This window comes from Sinocyclocheilus grahami, unplaced genomic scaffold, assembly GCF_001515645.1.
Source record: "Sinocyclocheilus grahami isolate Dianchi unplaced genomic scaffold, SAMN03320097.WGS_v1.1 scaffold1509.1, whole genome shotgun sequence".
Lineage (NCBI taxonomy): Eukaryota > Metazoa > Chordata > Actinopteri > Cypriniformes > Cyprinidae > Sinocyclocheilus > Sinocyclocheilus grahami.
In genome coordinates this window covers 56,860-80,558 of record NW_015506688.1, presented here as the reverse complement: position 1 = coordinate 80,558, position 23,699 = coordinate 56,860, and the positions used below count along the sequence as shown (strand labels likewise).

Here is a 23,699-nt window from a genome sequence, read left to right as displayed (position 1 = left end):
ATCAAAGCTGCATTTATTTGATCAAAAATACAGTAAAAACTGTTAAATTGTGAAATGTTATTACAATTTAAAAATAACTGTTTTCTATTTGAATAAACAGCTAAGGGGTTTTTCGCGTCGTGCCTAACAACGCCCCTTAGCTGTTATAAATTCCTGTAAACCACGGCTTCACGAGGCTTATTGCTTTAGCACAGTAGCATATGATTTGTTTTTTGTTGAATTTCCAGCAAAAAAATAACTATTGTGGTATAAAAATACTCATATACTGTGACTAGGATGAAACAGTAACAGAACTAAGTGTTATGGTCCTTCTAGGAGGAATGCAGAGGAAGTTATCAGTAGCGCTGGCGTTTGTTGGAGGGTCAAAGGTCGTGATCCTGGATGAGCCCACAGCTGGAGTCGATCCTTACGCTCGCCGGGGCATCTGGGACCTGCTGCTCAAGTATCGCCAAGGTAGGCAGATTCTGTTTTAGCAAACACCGTCGTGTTGATTTTCCTGAAACGTCCATGAAGTCGTGTGGTTTTACCTTCAGGACGCACCATCATCCTGTCCACCCACCACATGGACGAAGCCGATATCCTGGGGGATCGCATTGCCATCATCTCCCACGGGAAGCTGTGCTGTGTGGGCTCCTCTCTGTTCCTCAAGACCCAGCTGGGAACGGGATATTACCTGACGCTGGTGAAGAAGGACTTCGATCTCTCGGTCAGCTCCTGCCGCACCTCCAGCAGCACTGTCTCCTACTCCAAAGCAAGCCTCAAGAAGGTACACATGTTTAATATGTAGTTTGGCTATAAGGGAATCTCCATATTTATGTTACTGACCCTAAAGTTTTCTTGGTGCCATATTTTGTGATTTTCATTGTCTCTGCAGGAGGACAGTGTATCTGAGAGCAGCTCTGATGCTGGACTGGGCAGCGACCATGAAAGTGAAACCACCACCATAGGTATATAGCTGGGTTATTATCGTTAACTAAAACTATTCTACTATATCGTTAATTAAAAATATGAATAAAAATGAAAACACTATAAATAATACTAAAATAACACTGGTGTATAGAGTTAATAAACTCTTAAAGGGATAGTTCATCCAAAAATTATTATTTACTCACCCTCATATTATTCCAAACCCATTGGTTTTGGAGCAAAGCTCTAGTCCTACACGCATTTTGAATGTTTTCTCAACTCTTTCCATATTATAGACATCTCCTTGATCTCCAATGTGATTTTCAAGCACGTTCCTACAGCCCGACTGGTCGAAGACCTCGGGCACGAGATCACTTACGTTCTGCCTTACGAGTCAGCCAAAGACGGAGCGTTTGTGGAGCTCTTCCATGAGATCGACGACCGGCTCACTGACCTCGGCATTTCAAGTTACGGCATCTCTGACACAACCCTGGAGGAGGTAACGAAGCATTGAAAACATTTCAAATCTCTTTAGTTCATTCAGTTCGTTTCATGCAAGAATGTGAATATAATTGGCTTGTATTTGATTATTTTGAGCAGATTTTCCTCAAAGTGGCTGAGGACAACGGTGTTGATGCTGAGATGTCAGGTAAAGCCGGACACATTTGACTTTCACTGTTGTCAATGCTTTATGTAAACATTTAGCAACAGTGTCTCTGGAAACACATGACTCACTCCCGTTGTGTCGTGGATCAGATGGGATTATACCTGCACGCAGGAACCGCAGACACGCTTTTGGTGACCATCAGAGCTGCCTGAAGCCTTTCACTGAAGACGACTTTGATTTAAATGACTCAGAAGGTGATCCAGGTAGTTACTTTACCCATCCTTCATCCATCCCACTTACTTTAAACATATTTTGAAATCTGAACCATCATCTCATGTGTTGAAGTTTGATGTCAGTTCATATGTGGTGTAGAGCATGGGCAGTATTTTCATTTAGATTTTTTATTTATTTTTTATTTTTTTATCATTTGAGTCAGTGTTATTTTACACTATTGTAGTGTTTGAAATTTGACATTTTTTGCATTTTTATTTTTATAGTTACTTTTATGTTTTTTTCATTAAATTTTACTTAATGTTTTAGTAATTTTGTTATTTGTTTTTGTTGTTTTTATTAGGTTTTTTATTTTTAATGTTTATTTTTTCATGTCAGAGTGAAATTATAACTACATTTAGAAATATTGCCTTGGCAAATAACTAAAATAAAGTAATTTTTATATTTCATTTTATTGCAGTTAATGTTTATTTTATATCAATTAGTGTATTTTTTTAGTTAATGACATTAATGATTTGAATGCGCTTTTGTAAGTAATTTTTTTAAATGTTGTTTATTTTTTGGAATTCTTTTTATTTCTGTGATTCACTTCAAACTCTCTGTTTTAGTTAATCAGTTTGAAAGTGATTCATTTGTTCATTTTATTGCTATGTATTCTTATTTTGCTGCATGTGATTTCATATGACTGAAAATCTATTATTATTCCTTTTGCTTATTTACTGGAAGATATGGCATTTGGTCAGCATTATTATTATTATTAAACTGTTTGTGGGTTGATGTGCACCTGCAGAATCTCGTGAGACGGACTGGTTGGGCGGCGCTGATGGTAAAGGTTCATACCAGGTGAAGGGCTGGAGTCTGAAGAGACAGCAGTTTGTAGCTTTGCTCTGGAAACGCTTCCTGTACGCCCGACGTTCCCGGAAAGGTTTCTTTGCTCAGGTATGGTCTTAATACAATATTCTGTATTGTCTGTTTGCAGATCCTTAAATGTAATATACTTCAAAACGCATCTTTCCAGATTGTGCTTCCCGCTGTGTTCGTGTGCATCGCTCTGGTCTTCAGCCTCATTGTCCCTCCCTTCGGAAAATATCCCAGTCTCGCTCTGGAGCCCAGCATGTATGAGGAGCAGTTCTCCTTCATCAGGTATATGCTACCATCCACACACTTGCGTCTGCGCTTTAATTCCCATGATTCTTTGAGAGTCTAATGACTGGTTTCCGACTACAGCAATGATGCACCAGAGGACAGACACACAAACAAGTTACTTGAAGCTCTGATGGACAATCCCGCTTACAGTGAACAATGCACAGACGAGCAAAACGCTGCGTGAGTCTTCAAACGGTTTACCAATATTGATTTGTTGGAAATTAAAAATATTAATGAATAAATTTGCATCTAGAAGATTCTTATATTTAATTGAGTTTTTTTTAAAATTGACAATCAACTATGAAAATTCCTGTAATTAAAATCCCAGTCCTTTATTTTAATTATTTAGTTATTATCAGAGATATCTATTTATCGATTTTACAACATTTATCAATTATCAGAGATTATCTACATAGATTTGTATGAAAGCTGGTTTCTGCCACTGAATAAAAATAAAAAAGGTCATTGCAACTCGCAATTCGCCTCCGAATTTCAAGATATTTTCAAACTAGTAATTGTGCGTCAAGAAGTCAGTATTGCATGATATAAAGTCGCAATTGTGAGAAACAAATCAGAATTGCGAGTTTCTATGCAATTGCGAATTATGAAGTCAGAACTGTGAGATATAAACACACAATTATAATAAAAATATCAATATTGGACTTTAAAATTCGCAAATTGCATTTTTATCTCACAATTCTGAGAAAATAAGTCAGCATTGCGAGAAAAAAAGTCAGAATTGCAAGATATAAACTTCCACAACTGTGAGTTTATATCCCACAATTCTGACTTTATAACTCACAATTGCGAGTTAATATCATTAAATTGTGAGAGAATTGTGAGATGTAAACTCACAATTGAAAGAAAAAGTCAGAATTGTGAGATAAAAGGTCACAGTTGCCTTTTTTTATTTGTTATTCAGTGGCAGAAACAGGCTTCCACAGATTTGAGTATCCAATAAGTAAAAAAAAATGTGGGGAATTAATTTTTTTATTTTAATTTTTTATGGAAAGTAGCAAATCATGTCCGATTAAAGATGGAGAGTGGATGGTTCCAGAGATTCCCGAGACCGTTCAGGACATATTCGTAAAAGGGAACTGGAGTATGGAAAACCCATCGCCTCTGTGTGAGTGCAGCTGTGAAGGAAGGAAAAAGATGCTTCCCGAGTGTCCGCCAGGCGCAGGGGGTCTGCCACCGCCTCAGGTAGACATTTTCACCAAATACTGAGCTTCTTTAATAGCAATATTGCTTTATTATGTTTCAATGACAGTACAACGATCTCTTCTGATTTCCCTTAGGTCAAAGTCACCACTAATGAAACCTTGCAGAATCTGACAGGCAGAAACATTTCAGACTACTTGGTGAAAACATATGCACAGATTATTGGGAAAAGGTAAATTAAGCCAATCCAGAAGTAAAGGCTTGCTTGATGTTGCTGGTTTTCATTCTCCTCACAGTGCTTTAACTCTGTTGTGTTGTTTTGTCTGTCCAGCTTGAAGAACAAGCTCTGGGTCAACGAATTCAGGTAAACTTATCAGTGCAGATCTATTATGATGAGGAAAGTAATAATAATCCAGTGGAAGATTTGGGCCTCAAATCGGTTTCTCATTGGCTGTTTTGCAGGTATGGTGGATTCTCATTGGGTGCTAGAAGCTCTCAGGCCCTCCCCCCTGATGATGAGATCACCGATGCCATCTCTCACATTCGTTACCGCTTCAGTCTTCAAGCGGTATGTCGCCTGTGTTAGGTTTATGACTGATGTTTAAACACCAGCTAGGGCTCATAAACTTGAAAGCAGTTGTTGCCCAATGTTTGGGATTTACCTGCCTTCAACCTGTTTTCATTGTGCAACCCACAGGGAACCGCAGCTGACCGCTTTCTGGGAAGCCTGTCAACTTTCATTCGAGGTCTCGATTCCAAGAACAATGTGAAGGTGAGTACTGGCTAGATGTATTTGTCCGACCTTACAGACATAGATGTCATGTTTATCATGGTCATGATGAAAGCTTACACTCTTTTGATAAGTTGTCAAATAAAGACTTCACAAGACTTACAAGTGCTTGATTATGAAAACGTATCTTAGTGTGATTAATCCATCAATAGATTTCCTGGCAGAGTGTTAACACATTGTTAACAGTGTTAACACTATTTATAAACAGCTTTAGATACTGTCCAGTAGAAAATCGGCTTAACTTAAGGTATTGATATTTAAATAATAGAAATATATAAAGAACTACAAGTACATATATATAATTATTTTTATTGTAAGTTATGTACTTGTAGTTCTTTAGATAATATAGATAGTTACAAATATTGATTTTATTTATATATACAGTATATATACACACAAATATTATATATTTATACTGAATATATAATTATTTTTATTGTACGTTATTTATGTACTTGTAGTTCTTTAGATCATATAGTTACAAATATTGATTATATATAAGTTATATACAAATATTATACTGTATATATACTGTATATATAATTATTTTTATTGTAAGTTATTTATGTACTTGTAGTTCTTTAGATAATATACAGTAGATAGTTACAAATATTGATTATATATATCAATCAAATTGGTCATATATATATACTGTATATATGTATAAAATTGTTATTGTAAGTTGCATATGCACTAAATATACAATAAAGAACTACATAAATAATAAAATGTCAAAAATACATAAAAACTGCATGTGTAAAAATGCAAAAAGAAAATGCATGTATTCACAGGTCTTAATGTCTTTTATATGAAAGCATCTAAGAGGTGGAGGCTGTTAGAGACACAATGTAACCTTGTCAGTTGTGGCCAAAGTTAACCTATTTTTGTAGATGGACAGTCTATAATTATGCCAAAGCTCATAAACATTGCTGATTGCACAATGTCAAGGAACTGTAAGGGCTTTTGTTGGTGTATAAGAGCGAGAAGAGTGACATGATTGTGTCCTGTTGCAGATCTGGTTCAATAATAAGGGCTGGCACAGTATCGGAGCATTCCTCAATGTCATGAACAATGCCGTCCTGCGTGCTAATCTGCCCCCCAGCCTGGATCGCTCCAAATTCGGCATCAAAGCGTTCAACCATCCACTCAACCTCACCAAAGAGCAGCTCTCACAGGTGGCACTGTAAGTAACCAAGAGCGCAGTTCATACTCCACTCCATTTACACACACAGTCTTGATATCTCTGACCTTTGACCCCATCTGCTTCCCAGAATGACGACCTCAGTTGACGTGCTGGTGTCCATCTGCGTCATCTTCGCCATGTCTTTCGTCCCGGCCAGCTTTGTGGTGTTCCTCATCCAGGAGAGAGTGAATAAAGCCAAACACATGCAGTTCATCAGTGGAGTGCAGCCCTTCCTCTACTGGCTGGCCAACTTTGTGTGGGACATGGTGAGGATTTTGTAAAATGTTTTTACTTTTAAACGTATCAACATCTGTTCAAATGCCCTGACTGATTGCATGTTTGTCCTTCAGTGCAACTACATTGTCCCGGCGACTCTGGTCATCATCATCTTCGTCTGTTTCCAGCAAGAGGCCTATGTGTCCTCCACCAATCTTCCTGTTCTCGCCCTCCTGCTGTTGCTCTATGGGTAAGACGCAAAAGATCGGTCCAGTAGCCTTTACTATTTATCATACACTACTGTTCAAATGTTTGGGGTCAGTACGTTTTTTTTCTTTGGAAGAAATTAAGCAAGAATGCATTAAATTAATCAAAAGTATCAGAAAAGACGTTTATAATGTTACAGATGATTTTCTTTTGAACTCTCCAGTCATCAAAAATCCTGAAAGAAAATGTAGCAAGGTTTCCACAAAAATTGTCAGCAAATCAGCATATTAGAATGATTTCTGAAGGATCATGTGACACTGAAGACTGGAGTAATGATGCTGAAAATCCATTTTTGCGTCACAGGAATAAATTACAGTTTAAAAATATTAAGATACAGTTATTTTAAATTGTAATAATATTTTACATTATTACTGTTTTTACTGTATTTTTGATCAAACAAATGCAGCTTTGTTGAGCAGAAGAGACTTCTTTAGAAAACATAAAAAAATCATACAGACCCCAAACTTATAGACTATGTATGATATATCTAAAAATATGTCACTCACTAATATGAAAGCTTTGGCCATGTGCATTTCTTTGTGTCCATCTAGGTGGTCCATAACACCCCTGATGTACCCAGCGTCATTCTTCTTTAAGATTCCCAGTACAGCATATGTGGTTTTGACCAGCGTTAACATCCTCATTGGAATAAATGGCAGCGTATCCACGTTTGTCCTGGAGCTTTTCGGCAGCAATGTAAGTTCATATTTCTCAGCTGTGCTTGATTATATATGTCACGTAATCCAATTCAAAAGAAGCCCTAAATGAACTGTGACTGTTTCTCCTCAATGCTTTTTCAGGAGATTGGTGGCATCAACGACATCTTGAAGAACGTGTTCCTGATCTTCCCTCACTTCTGTCTGGGCAGAGGACTCATTGACATGGTGAAGAACCAAGCTATGGCTGACGCTCTGGAGAGATTTGGTGTGTATCACTCTCACAAATACACTATTCAGTATAACTAATCAAACCTTTATTATTTGTTTGAATAATGTTCTTTTAGAATGTTCATTTAGAATTTCCACTCTAATCAAACAGATAGCTGAAATTCTTTTTCCACCGATATTGTTTAACTGATTGCCGATGTTGATTTGGTTAGGGGCCCCGGGTCACATCTAGTTGTGGACATAACATGTCCTGGATCATTTCCATGGAAATGCATTAGGACTGCAGCTGCTCAAACACGCTTTCCTCTGAACATAATCACATTCTAAGAAACACATCAAGGCCGTATGAAGCTAAGTTTAGTTTGTAGACCTTGGCGTGTTTCCAAAACCTAGTGAGCTGCCTGTTTTTCAAAAGAAGTTTTAACATTTATAAATAAAATTCATTCAATACCAAAAAATAATGATTAAAAAAGTTCAGTCTAATTAAACGCTGACTGAAAACGGAAAATTTTTAACCCATATTTGTGTGTGCTGTGTATTTCTATACTTACTAGAGCATTGCATCGTTACTTCAGCAGCATGCATGCAACACATCATACTCTGTTTCTGCTTCTACTGACATGTTTGTGCATGTTTTCAGGCGAGAATCGCTTCCGCTCTCCTCTGGCGTGGGACATGGTGGGCAAGAATCTCTTTGCCATGGCCATAGAGGGTGTGATTTTCTTCTGCATCACCGTCCTTATCCAGTACCGTTTCTGCATCAAAGCCAGGTGATGATACTTTCATACCTCACTGCAAAACAAGGGCATGCAAAACTGTTTTAAACGTATGTAATGTTTTGGTATTAATATAGGCCGGTCAGCACTAAACTGAAGCCGATCGGAGAGGAGGATGAGGATGTGGCCAGAGAGAGGCAGAGGATCTTGTGCGGAGGAGGACAGACTGATATCCTGGAGCTCAAACAGCTCACCAAGGTCTGTGACACACACACACACACACACACACACACACACACACACACACATATTTATGTAAAAAAAATATATATTTATAGCAGATTCCATCTACATTCTGATTCATTCATTATATGTATAATATTACATAAATAATAATAAAAAAAGTTAATATGAATAACTTCTATGTGCATATTAAATGATAAATACAAGTATAATTAAAATATGTAGTTGTAATTATACATTTCAAAATGTATTATGTGCTTATTTTTATTAAAATGTTAATTATGAATTACGTAAATATTAAAAAATATTTAGAAATGATAAAAGCTTCACTTTAGTGAAAAAAAAACTGAAAAACTGAAAAAAAAACATATATATATATAAATATATATATATATATATATGTGGTTTTTTTCAGTTATTTTTCTGACATTTACTAAGGTGGCTCAAGCCAGTTTTTGTCCCACAGTAATTATTGCATCAGTGTTGTTGTTCAGTTCTATAATAACTAGTGTTGTCAAATGTTTAATCACGATTAATCGCATCCAAAATAAAGGTTTTCGTTTACATAATATATGTGTGTATACTGTGTATATTTATTATGTATATATAAATACACACACATACAGTATGTATATTTGAAAATATTTCCATGTACGTATATATTTATATTAATATAATTGATCATATATATAAATATTTTAAATGTATAAACATAACATATTTTTCTGAAATATATACATGCACATGTGCGTGTTTATGTATACATAATAAATATACACAGTACACACATATATATTATGTAAACAAAAACCTTTATGTTGGATGCGATTAATCGTGATTAATCGTTTGACAGCACTAATAATAATATTGCTGATTCTGCAGGTTTATAAGAGAAAGCAGAAGCCAGCTGTAGACAGACTGTGTGTGGGCATCCCACCAGGAGAGGTGAGATCATCTTCTTAGTAAATAACTAATAGCTTTTGTTTAGTTCAGCCTGGCGTTTAAACCGATGCTGATCAGGGTTTTGATGATATAATGTTCTCTCGTCAGTGTTTTGGGTTGCTCGGTGTGAACGGAGCTGGGAAGACGAGCACCTTCAAGATGCTTACAGGAGATTCTGTTGTCACTAGTGGAGAGGCCTACTTGGCAGGAAAGAGGTGCATAAATTAAAACGGCATGCTACTGATTCAATTAATACTTTAAACACTGGGTTTTGTGGCTTTGAGGTTGTTAATATGCTAGTGTAATCCTAAAAACAATGCTCACGTTGTGTTCCAGTATGAGCAGCACTTTTTTAAAACAAAAATGTGTTTCATGACCTTTTTCATAATAGTACCACCAAACTCTTGGCTTGTTTTCTGCAGCGTGCTGACAGAGATCGATGAAGTGCATCAGAATATGGGCTACTGTCCGCAGTTTGATGCCATCAACGACCTGCTGACTGGACGAGAACATCTGGAGTTTTACGCCATTCTGCGGGGCGTCCCAGAGAAGGAAGTGTGCGAGGTCGGTTTTTAGCTGCTATTGAAAGGGAACGTCTAACTACTAATGTTGCAGCTGGTTATCGAGGGATCTGATTGGTTCTTTGTTGGTCGCAGGTGGCGGATTGGGGCATTCGTAAACTGGGCCTGATGAAATATGTAGACAAAGCCGCAGGAAGCTACAGCGGGGGAAACATGAGGAAGCTCTCCACCGCTATGGCACTCATCGGAGGACCGCCAGTGGTGTTCTTGGTAAGTGTGCAACTAACTTTATGATCATTTGTTTAGCTAGTGCATCATAATCCAAAAATGCATCACAGGTTTGTAATGATTTGTTTGTAATGGAGAGCAGGGGAAAAGAAGGCCACATGTAAATAATAAAACGCAAATGCATAAAATGCTAAATAAAATACAAATGCAGACGCAACTATACAATCGTGCATAATTTGCAAAAGTATAGCAAAATAAAAAAATATAAAAGCTAAATATTATTGACATTTAAAAGGAAGGACAAATTATGCAGTTGTGCATAGATAGCAAATTATAGCAAAATAAATAAAAGCTAAATAAAAAATTAAAAATAAAAGCAAAGTATTATTAACATTTTAAAGAAAGTAAAACAATTGTGCATAGCTGTCAGATTATAGCAAAATATATAAAAGCTGAATAAGCTAAAAAACGAAATATTATCAACATTATCAAGAAGGAAGAAATTTTTTTGCAATTTAGCATAGTTATCAAAGTATAGCAAAATAAATAAAAGCTAAATAAAAAACAAAAAATAAAAGCTAAGTATTATCAACATTTTAAAGAAAGAAAAGATTGCGCAATTTAGCATAGCTATCAAAGTATAGCAAAATAAATAAGTTAAATAAAATAAAATAAAAAAATAAAAATAAACTAAATATTATCAACATTTAGAAGGAAGAAAATTTGCAATTTGGCACAGTTATCCAAGTATAGAAAAATAAATAAAAGCTAAATAAACAATAAATATTTTATGCCAACCACAATGTGTTTTGTGAGGTGAATTATTGGCTGCGAAGAGCATTAACCATCAAATTGGAGCAAAATCTGTGCAAAGTTATTTCACTGAATTCAAAACAGACACAAAACCACCAAAAATTATGCTTTTTTTTACTCTACAAACCCCAAAAAACACTGCATACGGGTCTATATAGGTAATTTGCATTTCATGAAAAGATCTTATGTGCTGTTGTGTAACAGATTGGCCGTTTGGCAGACCTCGTTTTCCCAGAACAAAAGCCATACCCACACATTGCCACATTTTAGTACACCGTAAAGCGTTTAATTCCCAAGGAAGCGGGTTGCATTTAGCAGTTAAAGCGAGGCAGCGCGGCGCTCCAGTTTCCCGGCGGCCGTCAATCAGAGCGGAGGAACATGATCATGCTCTTCCCTCTCTTTATGGTGTTCTGCTTGTGTTTCCTGCTGAATTTGTGGGCGACGGTTAACCTGGCTGGTTACAGGACGAACCCACCACTGGCATGGACCCCAAAGCCCGGCGGGCCCTGTGGAACTGCATCCTCAGCATCATTAAAGAGGGACGCTCGGTCGTCCTGACCTCACACAGGTGAAGAGAGTACCTCGGTCAGAGTGGTCTATGCTTTCAGTTTGACTTCTTTGCATGACTTTGCTGTGTTTTTCTGCAGTATGGAGGAGTGTGAAGCACTCTGCACTCGCATGGCCATCATGGTGAACGGCAGATTCCGCTGCCTGGGCAGTGTGCAGCACTTAAAGAACAAGTAAGCAGTTACACAACAGCATTTTGAATCATTCCAGAGAATCGGCTCTTATGAATCAGTGGGCTGAGCTCTTTTGCTGTGGCGCTTCCAGGTTCGGTGACGGGTACACCATCATCCTGCGGGTGGCGGGGGCCGATCCGCAGCTGGAGCCGGTGATGGAGTTCATCGAGCAGGAGCTGCCGGGAAGCACGCTGAAGGAGAAGCACAGGAACATGCTGCAGTACCAGCTGCCCTCGTCGCTGACATCCCTCTCCCGTATCTTCAGCCTCCTCTCCAAGAACAAAGAGCAGCTCCACATCGAGGACTACTCCGTCTCACAGACCACTTTAGACCAAGTAAGAGAGTTTATAGGGAAACTCAGTGCCACAGTTTGCAATACATGAATTGCTGAGGTCAGAAAACACACAAATGTGGTAAAAACTACTACACTGCTGTGCAAAAATATATATTTTTTTAAAGAAATCAATACTTTTCTTTCCATAAGGATGCATAAATTGATTTTAAAAAAGTGCCAGTAAAGACATTTATAATGAAATATTTCTATTTCAAATAAATGCTGTTTTTTTTACTTCTTTAAAGAATCGGAAGCACGCTGAAGGAGAAGCACAGGAACATGCTGCAGTACCAGCTGCCCTCGTCGCTGACATCCCTCTCCCGTATCTTCAGCCTCCTCTCCAAGAACAAAGAGCAGCTCCACATCGAGGACTACTCCGTCTCACAGACCACTTTAGACCAAGTAAGAGAGTTTATAGGGAAACTCAGTGCCACAGTTTGCAATACATGAATTGCTGAGGTCAGAAAACACACAAATGTGGTAAAAACTACTACACTGCTGTGCAAAAATATATATATTTTTAAAGAAATCAATACTTTTCTTTCCATAAGGATGCATAAATTGATTTAAAAAAAGTGCCAGTAAAGACATTTATAATGAAATATTTCTATTTCAAATAAATGCTGTTTTTTTTACTTCTTTAAAGAATCCTGAAAAAAGCAAGTACTGTATCATAGTTTCCACAAAAATACTAAGCTGCACAACTTGTTTCAGCATTGATAATAATCAGAAATGTTTCTTGAGCAGCAAATCAGCATATTAGACTGATTTCTGAAGGATCATGTGACACTGAAGACTGGAGTAACACAGGAGTAAATTACATTTTAAAATATATTACAATAGAAAATAGTTATTCTAATAATATTTCAATATTTTATAATAGTACTGTTATAATAAGCTAAAATAAATAAGCAAGTTATTTATGATTTATTAAGTTATCTTAAATTGTAATAATATTTCAATAATTCATAATATTACTGTTGTTAGCAATTAAAATAAGGAGAAAATTAAACCAAAAAGCTATTATAAAATTAAGTTATTTTAAATTGTAATAATATTTCAATATTACTGTTATAATAAGCAAAAAATAAATAAGCAAATATTTCATTAAGCACAAAAATTAAGCAAAAAAAGCTATTATAAAATTGTTTGAAATTGTAATATTTTAATATTTTATAATATTACTGTTATAATAAGCAAAAAATTAAATAAGGCAAAAATTAAGTTAAAACGCTATTATAAAATTAAGTTATTTTATTTCACAATAATACTGTTTTACTTTGTTTTATCAAATAAAGGCAGTCTTGGTGAACACAAGAAACTGCAATCAAAAACATTAAAACATCTTGTGAACTTTTCGAACGTTAGTGTAAATTAAAAAACAAAAACAGAAGTTTGCTGAATAGCAAAAACTACAAATTTGCAGTAAAATACAAACAAAAACTAAATTGCAATTAAAATGACTGCACTATAAAGGTAATAAGTTGTGACTCAGTCTGTTTGTCTGTTCATTTGAGGTATTTGTCAATTTTGCCAAGGACCAAAGTGACGAGGACCACTTAAAAGACATTTCCATTAACAAAAACGATGCCATCGTGGACATTTCTCACCTGAACGCCTTCCTCATAGACGAGAAGGCCAAAGAGACGGTGGTGTGATCCGCCATTCGATGGATACAACAATCCACCTTCATGGGACTAGCGTGTCGGTTTTTTGTACTACTCTTTTAGTTTTTTGTTCAATTTTCATTTGTGTGTGTTTGTGCCCACAAGAGGGCGCTGGACCTGAAACACACTACTGAAACAAACCATGCAAATCAATGCAAAAAAAAGATGATTGAAGAAAAATGAACGCCGATGACAGCGAGGCCGAGCCTGGTGCTCGTCGCTCCGCCGCGAGGAAACTTGAAGCTGTTTGCTCCACTAGCGGTGAATGTTTGATTGACAAGACGTCTGCGAAAATATCAGACACTGCCAATGCGATCTAACGTTAATTCAGGGCCGACGTTCATCTGCTCATTTAGCGCAGGCTTCAAACTGTGCATTTCAGCAACTACTCTTGGTCTTTGTACTTTACTTTTTTTAGATATGCATTTTAAAACTATACTCAAAAGATATTTTGATGCAACGATGTGCAATGTTTCACTATTGTTATTATTGTCAAAGTGTCGTGCCTTGAAACAACACTCCGCTAATGGACTCGAAGTGTGGAGCACACACTGTCATCATAGCTACGGTGGTATTTAGGTCTACTGTGAAGACGAAGCGGACGACTTTAGAAGTTAATTGCATGCTTTTTACGTGGATGACGTGTTTAGGACTCCATCGTAAGCTCAAGCATGTTCCAGCTTTGTTATCCTAAAGTATTTCTGTGTGGGTTTCAACAGGTGTTCGCTGATCTTGAGCCGAGTTTAGTGGGACTTCGTAGTTGTTTTTGTGTCCACAACGGGCCGAAGCGGAGGCGAGTTCATATTGTGTGAAACTGTACAGAAACAAATCATGTCCGTGCCAAACCAGGTCAAGTGGTTTTAAATCATAGCAAATGAGCGTAGTATCAAGCAAACACGTTGTCGGTGTTGGATATTATGGTAGTGGCTCTCAGCAGGCTACTAAATGTAAATTTTTTGTTGTTGTTTTCTACACCATGTGATTTGAAACAAGAGTTTCATCGTACAATAAGGCCTTGAGAGACAAAGAAATGACATTCATAGGCCTCTAGTACAGGAGTTAATATCTCAGGATGTGCTTTCTTATCCTAAAACCTTAAGTTTAGTTTATCAAACCACTTTTATGATCTCGACCAATGGCACTGCTGTTGTTCGCCTACAGCGCGAAGTGACCAAAAGCAATGAGGTGCTACCGATCGAGTTTATTTTTCAAATCCATGAGGTGCTTTTTAGTCAAACACCTTCAGAAATTAAGCAGCAATCCCTGCTGCACATTGAATGACGTGGAAGAAGACAAAAAGTACTGTCTTTGGTCCAAAACTAAAGCACTTTATAATGTTAAACTGGTCTTGACATTCATAATTCACAAACCGGACATTTTGTGTTTAACAAAAGGTCAATAGACAATTTTAGATGTCCCACCGTGGCCATTATTTTCTGTGTTACAATGTATGTGTTTACATTTTAAATATTAAAAAGCTATTTCAGTCAGTCTTGTGTCCTTTTCTGTTCTGCGAGTAGAAAAAAAAAAAGAGAATTGCAATAAATAATGTTACTGAAGTGTTAGTCAAAGACAAACTTTCTGGGTGTGTACTTGTAGGATATACACACTTATTTTAATTAAATAAATTAATAATATATAGACTGATTTAAAAAAAAAAAAAACATGCTGAAGAAACATGCAAAAAATACAAACACTTTTAAATGGCTAAATGCATGTTTTATGACATTAGAGTAAATGTTGATCATTTCCACAAAGTGTACTTTTAATTGAAAGGCATAAACGGATTCATGGAATCATAATTTCTTTCTTTCTTTTATATTTTAAAAAAAGCATAGTTTATAAACCGATAGATTAATTGGTTGACTGAGTGATCTAGAAAGAAAAAGTTGTTTCGCTCTGAACTAAGGTTAAATCACCTCCATTACATTCAACCGCAGGCTCTCTTTCCAAAACCCCGCCCTTTAAAGTCATGTCAGCCAATTACAGGTCAGTAACACCAAATGCACAATGTGATTGACGGGTAAATGTCTGATTAGCCAAAATCAGCGCAGGTCACTCTCTTACGTACGGTGGCCGTGAAGTGCAAAGCAAATCACAATTCTGAAAATAAAATAACAAATTACAAACGCAAATGCAAGTCTAAAAAACAAAATAACAATTCAGAAAGCACAACAACAATTCAGAAAACACTATAACAAGTCAGAAAACAAAATAAGTCAGAAAACACAACTACAAATCCGAAAACAAATTAACAAGTCAGAAAACACAACGATGTTTTCGAATTTGTCATTGTGTTTTCTGACTTGTTATAGTGTTTTCTGAATTGTTGTTGTGCTTTCTGAATTGTTATTTTGTTTTTTAGACTTGCATTTGCGTTTGTAATTTGTTATTTTATTTTCAGAATTGTGATTTGCTTTGCACTTCTCGGCCACCGTACTTACGCTTATTTTTTCCACATAAACAAAACTTAAAAATCTAAATCAGGTTTACATGTCAACATATATGTTATGTTAACATAAGTTACCGGTATTATAAGCGGTATTAGACCTGTATTACGTTATTAATCACATTTTCCAAGCGTGAATGTGGATCAGCGCTATTTCCAGTCGTTTGTCTCAACGGTAGAGCGCATGTTTTGCATGTACGAGGCCCCGGGTTCAATCCCCGGCATCTCCACTTTAGCTGGTCTGTTTTGACTTGCAAACGAGATTTTCCACGAAAGAAAACACAATGGTAACTACTTTAACAGAACAATCTGTAACTTCAGTTAACTCTACAGTTGTACGGTTTACGCCTTAAACATATCCACAGGAACTCCAGAATGTGACCATAAAATGGTCGCAGACACTAAAAACTTTTCGCACTACTTATTTCTTCTCGATAGATGGTGCTAAAGTCACAGTAAACGAGCTCAATAGTCCGAATCATTGTAGAGAATCGGTTCGTTCAAATGATTCGTTTAATGAACCTCTTCAAAGACGCGATTCACTCATTCACTTCAGCGGCATTTTAATTTACGTTTAATAGGTTATTATTTTGTAAATAATAGTACTGCTTATCACTGTTGTCGATTAGGCTATTATAGATCACGTTTGTTTATTGTAACAATTTTGTCAACAACATAATTAACGACATTACCGAGATTATTCACAGTTCCTTGTGAATCATATTAACCGAATCATTACAAAAGAATCTCTTCAAACGAGCATCCAAGATTCGTTCAATGACATAACTTTAACTAGCATAACCAGTGTTGGGGAAAGTTACTTTTAAAAGTAATGCATTACAATATTGCGTTACGATTTGGCAACCTTTAGCAACTTTTGATAAGTGACTCGGACAATAAAAAGGCACACATTTTCCATCCAAATGACACAAAAAGAGGAAACCACAGATGCCTAGCAGTACACACATCACGTGAATTGAGTTAGCTGCTATTTGCAGTTGTTCAATTTAATAATAATAATTGAATAATTTGATAATTGAATAATTGTTCATTTATGATACACTTTGTTAGTAGCTTGTACCTGCGATTGTTGATCAGTTAGTATACTGTAAGAAAAATGGAAAATCTTTCAGGACATTATCCATCATCCATTGTAACCCGAAAACACAATGCGTAATTTAAAATGCAGGTAAAAACCCATTACGGAAAATTCTTTCATATTAACATAGTAGATTGTGCCTTATTTTGACAGACTTTTCTTAGACTGTAGCATACTAACTAACTACTAATACACAGCTTAAAGCATATTAGTTGAGGATGTGTAGAATTACTAGTTTACTAGCTACTAAAAAAAACTTAAATTGAAATCATTCAAAAATGTGTACGTGTTCAATAATTCAATGTATTTAAAAATACAGTTATTTATATTTTAATATTATATCATGCATATTATTTTACAAACAAATCAAAATTTATTAAAAAATTGATTTGATGATGTGACAATTTTGCGTCGTGATTACGCAATGACATCACAACGTCATTTAGCAACAAATCGACCATCCTTTAGCAACTTTCTCTGAAAATTAGTTGGCAACACTGGTTCAGACAGTCCCGTTCATTCTCTACGGTGCTTCCCCAGTGTTATATTCCTGCTTTGTGCAGCTGAACTTTTCCCAAGTATACGATTTTAGGATAAAAATAGAAGCGTACATTTTTGGAAACTGCGACTGGTCACCAGTGTTGTAGTTTTTGTTTCAAAACGTATTCAAATAGTTATCGTGAAGTCAAATAAAGTTGGAATAAATTAAAAGAATTAAATAAAATAATAAATGTTAGATGGAAAACTTTAGAATGAATAAAAAATCAAACCAAATTTGAAATGTTACCTTTGCAACGAACTGAAATAAAACATGTTTCAGTTGAGTACTAAACTACTAAAACGAATAATATATAGACATTTAATAAAAACAAAAATTAATGGGTGCCCTAAGCAGAAAAAAACCATTATATGGGGTCAAAATAGACCTTTAATAAAATATAAAAGTAATTAAATTGTATTATTTATAAATTACAATTGTAGCTCTATACAGTTACCTATGGCTATGATTTTATTAATGGCCTACAGTTGTCTGATTGATTTTATTGTCTCAAGCATTCAGAAATCACACAAAAGTAAATTAAGCCGTTTTACTATGGTAAAACCATTACTGTTTTGTAAAGGTTGTGATGTCCACATGTTTTTGTTGAAGAAATTATAGAGGCTGTAGTAGCATTTCTACGGCAAAAAAAGTGGATATTTGAGTTAAATGTTTTGTCAAGATTAAACAAGGATTTGATCGTAAGTGTAACAGCAATTATTTAAAAAATAAAAATAATATATATATTATATGGGGTCAAAATAGACCTTTAATAAAATATAAAAGTAATTAAATTGTATTATTTATAAATTACAATTGTAGCTCTATACAGTTACCTATGGCTATGATTTTATTAATGGCCTACAGTTGTCTGATTGATTTTATTGTCTCAAGCATTCAGAAATCACACAAAAGTAAATTAAGCCGTTTTACTATGGTAAAACCATTACTGTTTTGTAAAGGTTGTGATGTCCACATGTTTTTGTTGAAGAAATTATAGAGGCTGTAGTAGCATTTCTACGGCAAAAAAGTGGATATTTGAGTTAAATGTTTTGTCAATATTAAACAAGGATTTGATCGTCCCATAAGTGTAACAGCAATTATTTAAAAAATAAAAATTATATATATATATATTATACAATTTAAAAGAAAACTGAAAATATAAAAAATAAAGGTCAATTCAAAATACTATCTTAGTATATAAATAATACTAAAATTATACTGCTTGTCACAATGTCTTTTTTAGGTTTTCATTATTTTAATTACATGCTTTTTTGTTTACCTAACTACTTATGTGTTGTGACAAATTAATATACACTTATTCAAAATATAAAGTAACTAGAAAATGGTACTTGATCCACACAAACTGTATTTACTTATGCATGCATGCATGTATTTATTTAGCTATATTTTTATGTTAAAAGAGAGTTTGTGTGTGTCACGTCAACTATGTCAACTTCCCCTTTGCAGAAGACCCGCGAGTGGAAACCCTTAGAGCAGAGGAAGTGCACAGATATCCCATGGCTGCTCCTGTTCATCCTCTTCAATGTCGGCATGGTAGAAAATGCAATTCACATCTAAAAAAAAATAAAAATGCAACTGTTGGACACAATTACAAATACAAGAACATTAAGTATGAATTATAATTATTCATTTTAAGCAATATTATTGTCATTGTCTGATGTAATTTTTTTTTATTGTGTATGTAGTAGTAATAAGTGTTTAAATGAAGTGTATTTAATTAATTGGTTCAACTTAAGTACTTGAATTAAATGGAGTTACATGGTAAAAATACCTTTTATATAGGTAAATAATGCACCTGAAAATCAGTTCCAGTGGGCAGTTATTGCCCATTAATAATTTGTGCTACCGGTTGCGTCCCGTGTCCTGATCATCATCTTGTGTTTCTGTGGCAGCTCTGCATCTGTGGCTTTGCCATTGCGACAGGGGCCGCGTCCAGACTCATATCAGGGTACGACAGCTACGGGAACACCTGCGGTCAGAAGAACGCCAAAATCCCAGGAATAGAGCTCAGCGGCCGCGACCACGCCTCCAGAAAGTGTGTGAGAATGAGCGGAAACACAGCTGCCTGCTCTGTAGACTGGCACGGAGGGTTTTACAGGAGTTGAGTGACAGTTTGTTCAATGGTTCTGTCACAGGTATGTGTTTTTCCTGGACCCCTGTAACATCGACATACTGAGAAGAAAGATTAAATCTGTGGCTCTGTGCGTCTCGAAGTGTCCAGACACCGAGCTGAAGACTTATGAGGATCTCAGAAATTTCTCTGCAGTTTACGGTGAGCTCATTGCCGTCACATACGGCTGAATGTCCTGAAATGTGAGTTCTGCCTAATGCTGTTTTGTTTTTCTGTATTGTTTTCTCTAGGATCTGATTTGTGCTCCTACGATGTACAACCGGACACGTATTCCACTCACTCTAATAGGGCTACAAAATGTCCAACACTTCCTGTCCATCCAAGGTAGTCCATGTATTTAGTCCATCTGTGTTAGTTTGGGGTCTGTAAGATTTTTTTAGGAATGTATTTGAAAGATGTCTTTTCTGCTCACCAAGACTATATTAAAAAATATATATATATATATATATATATTTTTTTTTTTTTTTGTGTGTGTGGTAAATTTATATATTTTTATATGCTTTTAAAAGAAATTATTTTTAAAAATATATTTAAAATAATTAAAAAAATATTTGTTTATTAAAATATTTCCACAAAAAAGCCACTGACTAGAGATGGCAAGCTGCAAATCACGATTCATGGCTGAAATAAAAACATTTGGGAATTTTAAACAAGAACAGTCCCATCCATATTTCCACCCAAGCCTCAAGCAAAGAAAACGAAAATGTTTAACTTGAGCTTTGATTCGTGTTATTCAGACTAACCTATATTCTGTCTGTTCTTTGTGTAGTGCATCCTTACCAGTGTTTCACCGCTGTATGCCAGTGGACATTTCCTGCTACGCCAGGTTTGCGGAGGCCTTCATCACTTTCGTCAGTGACAACAGTGTGGTGCACCGGGTCATCGCTGGAGTGATGACATCCAAAGAGATCATCATGGGCCTGTGTCTGCTCGCTCTCGGTCAGATCATAACACAGGACTCTTCTCATGAAAACAGCAGACCAACATTAATACTAATTACATTAATCAAAACTTCCATCAACATCTCTTACGTTTTAGCTTCATAAACCTGATTTGCATCAGTGCTATTTTAGTATCGATATACTATTGTTTTTTTTATTAATATTTGTAAGCAATTTACTAATATTTTGAAATAATTTGATATATTTCATTTTGATATTTTTGTCATTTTTTTGTGCTTTTGTTTTTATTAAATATGTCTATTATATTTATAAATTTTAATTTCACTTTTAGTTATTTTAGTACATCAAGTTAAATTAAATTAAAATGTTGCCAATGTTTCCTTGGCAGCTAGCTGAAATAAGTTTTATTTGATTTCACTTACTGTTTATTTTATTACATTTTAATTCGAGTTTTAGCATTTATTTTATGTTGTGCTTTTCTCATTTTTATTAGTTTTTGCTTTTTATTAATCACGACTGCTATTAATTAATAAAATCTATACACGCATATTTAATAAAAACAAAAAGTAATGATATTATGAAAACACAACAAAAAGAAAAGTCGTATTTATATATAAGAAACTTTAAATTGATGTAGTAAAATAACTAAAAATGAAATTGAACAATTCATAAAAGCTACAGTTGGGTTTAATAACATAAACTATTAAAAAAAAAATGCTAAACCGAACTCAAATTTAAATGAAATCAAATAAACAGCACGTGAAATAAAATAAGTTATTTCATAGCTGCCAATGAAACATTTCTCATTTTCATTTAGTTTAAATTGATGTACTAAAATAACTACAAATGACATGAAAAATAATAAAAACCTATTTGAAATTTTAGTTTTAAGAATTTTTATTAGTTTTTTTTATTAAACCTCTGTATAGTTTTGATTGATTTCTAGCTACAACTAGATGAAATGAGTTTGCATTTTATTTTATTTCAGTTAATGTTTTTATTTCAAGTATTACAATTTTGTTGTTGTTGTTTTGTGGCTTTATTTTAGTTTTAGTTATCTATAATAACTGATTAGCATATGTTGAACATCAGAGGAGCAAGGTTTAAAGCACCGTTCTGTCTCTTCTTTGTGCTGCAGTTCTGTCTCTGATCCTGATGGTTGTGATCCGCTACATCTCCGTGGTTCTGGTCTGGATTCTCACAGCCGTTGTGGTGGTCGGGTCAATTGGTGAGACTTTAGCATTTCATAGAAATAAATGACAGGGCCATGAGCCGCTGTGACTAGCTGCAGGTCACAGAGAGCGTGTGAGATGTGTGAGGCAGCGCTGTGTTTGTGGCAGGTGGGACGGGGATCTTGTGGTGGCTGTATGTGGATCACAGTAAATCTGTGAACGCCACTCTGCCGGCTCTGGAACTGGAGGTGGCCAAAGACAATCAGAAAGCCCTGCTCATCTACGCCATCGCTGCCACCGTCTTCACTGTATGTTTGAAGTCGCATACTACTATATGAACTGCCAAATGGTAAAATTAGTTTACTGTGCAGATATGTAATATTGAATAACGGTGCACCTCAGGTGATTCTGCTGCTGCTGCTGTTCTTCATGAGGAAGCGAGTGGCGCTCACCGTCGCTCTGTTTCACGTGGCCAGTAAAGTGTTCACCCATCTGCCTCTGCTGGCCCTGCAGCCCTTCTGGACCTTCCTCACGCTCATGCTCTTCTGGGTTTACTGGATCACCGTGCTCCTCTTCCTCGGATCCGCAGGTCTGTCAGAGCAATCGAATGAAGGTCTGGGGTGGGCGGCACTTCTGGTAGTCAGTCGCAGGGCTGAATGATAGAGCTTCATATCTCAATTGTTATGTATTTGCTCCAGTAAAGTACATCTAAAATGACAGAAGTACACAAAATGTAGACAGTTACACTCAAGGCATTTTTGGGGGGGAAAAAATATATTATTTATATATGTGTATATATATATATATATATATATACAGTGGGGCAAAAAAGTATTTAGTCAGCCACCAATTGTGCAAGTTCTTCCACTTAAAAAGATGAGAGAGGCCTGTAATTTTCATCATAGGTATACCTCAACTATGAGAGACAAAATGAGAAAAAAAATCCAGAAAATCACATTGTAGGATTTTTAAAGAATTAATTGGTAAATTCCTCGGTAAAATAAGTATTTGGTCACCTACAAACAAGCAAGATTTCTGGCTCTCACAGACCTGTAACTTCTTCTTTAAGAGGCTCCTCTGCCCTCCACTCGTTACCTGTATTAATGGCATCTGTTTGAACTCATTATCAGTATAAAAGACACCTGTCCACAACCTCAAACAGCCACACTCCAAACTCCACCATGGCCAAGACAAAAGAGCTGTCAAAGGACACCAGAAAAAAAATTGTAGACCTGCACCAGGCTGAGAAGACTGAATCTGCAATAGGTAAGCAGCTTGGTGTGAAGAAATCAACTGTGGGAGCAATTATTAGAAAATGGAAGACATACAAGACCACTGATAATCTCCCTCGATCTGGGGCTCCACGCAAGATCTCACCCCATGGGGTCAAAATGATCACAAGAACTGTGAGCAAAAATCCCAGAACCACACGGGGGAACCTAGTGAATGACCTGCAGAGAGCTGGGACCAAAGTAACAAAGGCTACCATCAGTAACACACTGCACCGCCAGGGACTCAAATCCTGCAGTGCCAGACGTGACCCCCTGCTTAAGCCAGTACATGTCCAGGCCCGTCTGAAGTTTGCTAGAGAGCATTTGGATGATCCAGAAGAGGATTGGGAGAATGTCATATGGTCAGATGAAACCAAAATAGAACTATTTGGTAAAAACTCAACTTGTCGTGTTTGGAGGAGAAAGAATGCTGAGTTGCATCCAAAGAACACCATACCTACTGTGAAGCATGGGGGTGGAAACATCATGCTTTGGGGCTGTTTCTCTGCAAAGGG

The 23,699-nt window shown here is 35.9% G+C and overlaps 2 protein-coding genes across 5 annotated transcripts in view; both read left to right on the top strand.

The window, feature by feature from the left end:
• The window catches only part of LOC107570823 (ATP-binding cassette sub-family A member 1-like), a 35,091-nt gene extending 20,116 nt beyond the window's left edge, over positions 1-14,975 (top strand). Inside the window, exons 19-48 of one of the 4 annotated variants that reach the window (XM_016257091.1) lie at positions 316-453; positions 534-766; positions 875-947; positions 1,203-1,405; positions 1,507-1,555; positions 1,663-1,767; positions 2,535-2,683; positions 2,763-2,887; positions 2,972-3,070; positions 3,904-4,093; positions 4,189-4,283; positions 4,383-4,415; positions 4,514-4,619; positions 4,749-4,823; positions 5,855-6,024; positions 6,113-6,290; positions 6,375-6,490; positions 7,059-7,203; positions 7,308-7,431; positions 8,035-8,164; positions 8,248-8,368; positions 9,236-9,298; positions 9,404-9,510; positions 9,718-9,859; positions 9,952-10,086; positions 11,322-11,425; positions 11,505-11,597; positions 11,689-11,794; positions 12,196-12,333; positions 13,449-14,975. In XM_016257091.1, the coding sequence (XP_016112577.1) occupies positions 316-453; positions 534-766; positions 875-947; positions 1,203-1,405; positions 1,507-1,555; positions 1,663-1,767; positions 2,535-2,683; positions 2,763-2,887; positions 2,972-3,070; positions 3,904-4,093; positions 4,189-4,283; positions 4,383-4,415; positions 4,514-4,619; positions 4,749-4,823; positions 5,855-6,024; positions 6,113-6,290; positions 6,375-6,490; positions 7,059-7,203; positions 7,308-7,431; positions 8,035-8,164; positions 8,248-8,368; positions 9,236-9,298; positions 9,404-9,510; positions 9,718-9,859; positions 9,952-10,086; positions 11,322-11,425; positions 11,505-11,597; positions 11,689-11,794; positions 12,196-12,333; positions 13,449-13,589 (3,686 nt within the window). In that variant the 3' untranslated portion in view covers positions 13,590-14,975. Of the gene's footprint in view, positions 1-315; positions 454-533; positions 767-874; positions 948-1,202; positions 1,406-1,506; positions 1,556-1,662; positions 1,777-2,534; positions 2,684-2,762; positions 2,888-2,971; positions 3,071-3,903; positions 4,094-4,188; positions 4,284-4,382; positions 4,416-4,513; positions 4,620-4,748; positions 4,824-5,854; positions 6,025-6,112; positions 6,291-6,374; positions 6,491-7,058; positions 7,204-7,307; positions 7,432-8,034; positions 8,165-8,247; positions 8,369-9,235; positions 9,299-9,403; positions 9,511-9,717; positions 9,860-9,951; positions 10,087-11,321; positions 11,426-11,504; positions 11,598-11,688; positions 12,021-12,195; positions 12,334-13,448 lie in introns of those variants that run through there. The other 3 variants (XM_016257090.1, XM_016257089.1, XM_016257092.1) reach the window with 3 other exon arrangements.
• A 4,158-nt stretch (positions 14,976-19,133) lies between these two features.
• Positions 19,134-23,699, top strand: part of LOC107570817 (choline transporter-like protein 1) — a 14,466-nt gene continuing 9,900 nt past the window's right edge. Inside the window, exons 1-8 of the mRNA XM_016257083.1 lie at positions 19,134-19,241; positions 19,601-19,743; positions 19,844-19,980; positions 20,070-20,163; positions 20,609-20,778; positions 21,880-21,969; positions 22,082-22,221; positions 22,316-22,502. Of these exons, the coding sequence (XP_016112569.1) occupies positions 19,134-19,241; positions 19,601-19,743; positions 19,844-19,980; positions 20,070-20,163; positions 20,609-20,778; positions 21,880-21,969; positions 22,082-22,221; positions 22,316-22,502 (1,069 nt within the window). The remainder of the gene's footprint in view (positions 19,242-19,600; positions 19,744-19,843; positions 19,981-20,069; positions 20,164-20,608; positions 20,779-21,879; positions 21,970-22,081; positions 22,222-22,315; positions 22,503-23,699) is intronic.